We start from the raw sequence: 5,000 nt of genomic DNA, 5'->3' as shown, positions 1-5,000 counted from the left end.
CAGGAGTTTTGTCTTTCTCTCGTACAGTGTACCAAAATGATGCTGGATCGTATAATCTAAAATTAGCTATCAAAGACAGTGGTACTCCAGTTTTATCAGCCACAACTACACTGTCTTTGACGTTAACTGTTAGCAATACAACAGCCAGAATGTACACAGCTGAAGACACGGAATCAGACAACAGAATACATATTAACTTGATGGTTATTATTGTCGTAGCAGCAGTGATAGTTTCTGTTGCTATTGTTGTGTCTATAATAGTATGTGTTGTTCATAAAAGGAGTCAGAGAAATGTTCAGTATGGCACAACTAATGACTGCACTGGGGAAAGAAGACCATCGGGTTACGTGTGTGAACAAATATCACCAAAATACGATGTTCCTTTTACCATGGTAGCAGATCATGGCAGTAATAAAACTTCTCAGACTACATTATTAAGACGAGAACATCATTCTGGATACAAATCTGACCATAACTGGGATGGTTCCACCTCAGGGATACATCTGCCTGCAATTAAACAAGAAGCTTATCAGGTAAGTTAGCTCATATTTTCAACCCTTCTAAAATATATTTCTATTACAGACAACTTACCAAATAATGGTAACCTCAGGGATTTTACATATTTTTATTATAAACTTTTTTGTGGTTTGGAAAGTTTCTCTTTTATGCATTTATTATATTATCAAAACAAAAAAAAAATATATGGCAATAAAGTACAACAAACTTACACATGCAATGCTAATTGTTTTAGTAGGAAGCCTGTAGTCAAAAGCAGGCATAGACCGCTTCTCAACCACCTCATCCTTACCCCAGGATACAACAACCAGTACTCATTACAGATGAATACACTAGAGCAAAATGAAATAAAATACCTTACACTAGGAGACAACACATCACTCAATTCAGGAATTGAACCCACAAACTTGTGTTTGTAAGCCTGACACTCTAACCACTAAGCTATGTACCTTCATTAAATACAAAATAGTGACAGGTCATAATGAATACCACTTTTCCATCCTCCTTGCATCAAAGGCTAATAAATGACCCCTGCTTCCTTGAAAAACATTATGGCTTAAATCGTAGAATTTTCATGAGAGTACAAAAGTGTTATTTATTGTTGTTGTACTCCTTTGGTTGCGTTTTTGATTTCTTTTTCTGCTCATTTTATTTCTGTTTTTATAAGATACCTTCTTGTTAGATACAGTTAGTTCTGAGAGAAAGTGAAAAAGTGAATGAATGCAGAAGAAAAGAATAGTTTTAGTACTTGATTGGTACTTTAAATGTCAATCCTGACAGAAGGAATGGCAAAGCTGATCTCAGCAGAAGTTAAACTGAGTGCAGAGTGATGGAACAAATACCAAAAGGCATTTCATTCAATGTTCCAGCAGCTCAACAAATTCCATTTCTTCAAATATATTTTTGTTTGACACGAAATGTGCAGTTGGCAATTAGGCCTAAAAAAATATTTTTAATTGAAAAAATAATTCAGTGGTTCTTTGGACAAGTCTCTTCTACTGTTGCTTTGTGCTGACCAAAGCTTTGTGAGTGAATTTGGTATATGGAAACTGTAAGAAGCCCATCATGTATTTTTATGTTTTACTTGTTTTATCATGGGACTATGACCATGCTAGGGCACCACTTTGACGGTTTTAGTCAAACTAATCGACTCTAGTACTTATTTTTCTATCAGTCTCTCTTGCCAAACTGCTAAGTTATAAGTATGTAAACAAGCCTACACTAGTTGTCATGCTGTAGTAGTGGACAAACACAGACACAAAGACACATACACATTCTACTATGTATGTATGTATGTATGTATGTATGTATGTATGTACGTACGTACGTACGTATGTATGTATGTATGCATGTATGTATGTACGTATGTATGTATGTATGCATGTATGTATGTATGTATGTATGTATGTATGTATGTAAGTATGTATGTATGTATGTATTTGTATAGTGTGATTATAACTGTATACCAAACAAACAGTATTTAGAACTATATTCGTATTGTTATTAATGGAAAGAGAAATGGTAAAGAAAACCCACAGAAACTATTCAAAGTAACTCCTACTGGTTTTCATGGTCACAAAGTTCATAGAGTACACATAGAAAAAACAAAAACAGGAGATTGGTTCCGAAATTATTTAATTACACCATCTTACATACTTTTCACTGAATGCTATGGCTGAATTATGTAATTCAGAGCAGATACACTTTTTACTAAGCTAGTGAGATTATTATTATCTCACTTGAAGGTATGTGGGAGATGGTTTCAAGAAAGACATCTGATAAGAAATTTGCTCACAATCAGTGTCTTCAGATCCATGGTAAAGTAGATGTTGATGATGATGATGATGATGATGAGATGCAGGGATGGATTGGTACAGACATGCATTGATGCTGACAGAGCTATCTGGTCAAACAGTTTATTTCCCAACCAAATGGTTTCAGGTTCAGTCCCACTGCTTGGAACCTTGGGCAAGTGTTCTCTACAGTTCTAGACTAAGCAAAGCTTTGTAAATGGATTTGGTAGATAGACATTTAAAGAATCTATGTATGTATATATATATATATATATATATACATGGTGCAATTGTGTGTGTGTAAGTGTTTTGTATCTCCTCTTTACAACATGTAATTGCTGTGAATGAATGTTAGTTATTTCCAATATTCTGCAAACACATGTCTGACCGGGGGAAATATTATCTTGCTTGGACTCACAAAAGATATGATAACAGAAAAGGCATCCACCTTCTATATATATCTATGTCTCTTGATATACATTGTATTGCGTTTCTTTTTTCTTTTAATGCTATACTGCTCAACGGAACATATCTATAGATTATATTTAACAATGCCTGTAACAGACAGGTGTAAATATTTTATCTATATATACAACATCTTCAGGAATTAATTTCCAAGAATTTGAACACATATTAAAATGAATCTATTCTATATACATAGGATCTTAATGGAAAACTTTTGTTATACCCCTACTTGAAATTTGGTGGCATTGGATGTGGCAGCACTCCCAGGAGTGGCTGTGTGGTAAGTAGCTTGCTAACCAATCACATGGTTCCGGGTTCAGTCCCACTGCGTGGCATCTTGGGCAAGTGTCTTTTGCTATAGCCCCGGGCCAACCAATGCCTTGTGAGTGGATTTGGTAGACGGAAACTGAAAGAAGCCCGTCGTAAATATGTATATATATATATATGTATATATATATATATATATATGTGTGTGTGTGTATGTATCTGTGTGTCTGTGTTTGTCCCCCTAGCATTGCTTGACAACCGATGCTGGTGTGTTTACGTCCCCGTCACTTAGCGGTTTGGCAAAAGAGACCGATAGAATAAGTACTGGGCTTACAAAGAATAAGTCCCGGGGTCGATTTGCTCGACTACAGGCGGTGCTCCAGCATGGCCGCAGTCAAATGACTGAAACAAGTAAAAGAGTAAAAGAGAAAGAGTAATACAACAACCAATATATGCCACTGATTATTATGTATTTCTCTTATTCCTTAATTTCAAATTCGAATTTCTAATCCTGCCTAGTGTTGTGAGGAGATTGTTATCCTCTTTGTATTAATGGCCATAACCAAAGGGCAACAGGGTTGGTTTTAAGTCGATTAGACAGATTTGTTCAAATTGGTCCCAGTGCCAAAAGAGAATCCTACGCACATACTCGGGTGGAAGATGTTATGATGTATTATTAGTATATCTTTGTGGATAATGTTAGAGCCTCAAAACCTCAACACTTTTTGGGCTGGGATTGGCATTCTACACAAAGCATAAAATATCTATCTTCAGCTTTTGTAGTGTAGAGGGCTCCACTGACAATTCTCTAATCGGGCCATGCATTTCCCAATGCTGGCCCTGGAGGACACTACATGTCATAACAGACAGTTAAAAAGGATTTTCAGTTGCTGACGAAATTTTAACACAAGATTTAAAAGAGTCCAGCAATAACTCTTTATCCATCCATGAAGATGTATGTGAACACAAGGAGGTGATATCTATGACAAACTGTGCTGGCTAAACTCTTTGGATATATTCAGTTAGCACACATGACCGAGTGGTTGGGATATTGCATTCATGATCATAAGAGCATGGGTTTCATTCCTCAGACCAGGCAGTGAGATGTGTACTTGGGCAAAATACTTCATCGGATGCTACTCTGCAATTGCTTTTGTTGTTTGTTCCTTCTCGAGCCATGCCTGGCTCATAAGGCCGGTTTCCTGGTTTCTTGGTGTATAAGTTCCCCACCTGGACGGGATGCCGGTCCATCGCAGGTGAGCTGCAAGATGCAGGAGGAAAGAGTGAGAGAAAGTTGTGGTGAAAGAGTCAGCAGAAGTTCGCCATTACGTTCTGCCAGAGCCACGTGGAGCTTAGGTGTTTCGCTCACACACATCGTCCGTTCTGAGATTCGAATCCGCGATCCCTTGACCGCGAGTCCGCTGCTCTAACCACTAGGCCAAGTGCCTCCATACAATCGCTTTGACATCTGCCATGTGGTACACCATGCACTGGTACAGGCAATGTTGATTTCATGGAAAGAATAAGCTGATGTACAGCACAAACATTTGATTACTATAAACAAATCCTCTATGTAGGTTGTTCAGCAAAAATTTGCAAAACCTGCATCTGTTGTCTATGACAGGAGAGCCCATGATATACATGCACACACACACACACATACACATATATATGTCTGTGTGTATGTATACATATATGTATATATGTGTTTGCCACTAGCCTTCGCCCACCATATACAACATACACACACACACGCACACACTCACACACACACCCTTGTCATCTCGCACACCGTTGTTTACCATTCCTTCTTTGATTCCGCTCTCCTGGTTTTGAAAACCTGCTCCTTCTTGTTTACCACTTCTGCCTTTTCAGTATGTGACCTCGTGAAGACCACTTACATTTTTTTCCCTCTGTCCTCCTACCTCGGGATCTTTCTTTCTCCTATGTTTCTGACGA

At 37.7% G+C, this 5,000-nt stretch overlaps 1 protein-coding gene across 7 annotated transcripts in view; it reads left to right on the top strand.

Annotated features, from left to right (window-relative positions):
* The window catches only part of LOC115219535 (protocadherin gamma-A11-like), a 137,866-nt gene that overhangs the window by 14,338 nt on the left and 118,528 nt on the right, over nt 1-5,000 (top strand). For all 7 annotated transcript variants that reach the window (XM_029789725.2, XM_029789728.2, XM_029789726.2 and 4 more), the window contains exon 2: nt 1-533. This exon is cut by the window's left edge and continues 1,966 nt beyond it. In XM_029789725.2, coding sequence (XP_029645585.1) covers nt 1-533 — 533 coding nt within the window. The remainder of the gene's footprint in view (nt 534-5,000) is intronic.

Source organism: Octopus sinensis, linkage group LG14 (assembly GCF_006345805.1).
Source record: "Octopus sinensis linkage group LG14, ASM634580v1, whole genome shotgun sequence".
Taxonomy (NCBI): domain Eukaryota; kingdom Metazoa; phylum Mollusca; class Cephalopoda; order Octopoda; family Octopodidae; genus Octopus; species Octopus sinensis.
This window is presented reverse-complemented; position numbering and strand designations above follow the sequence as displayed.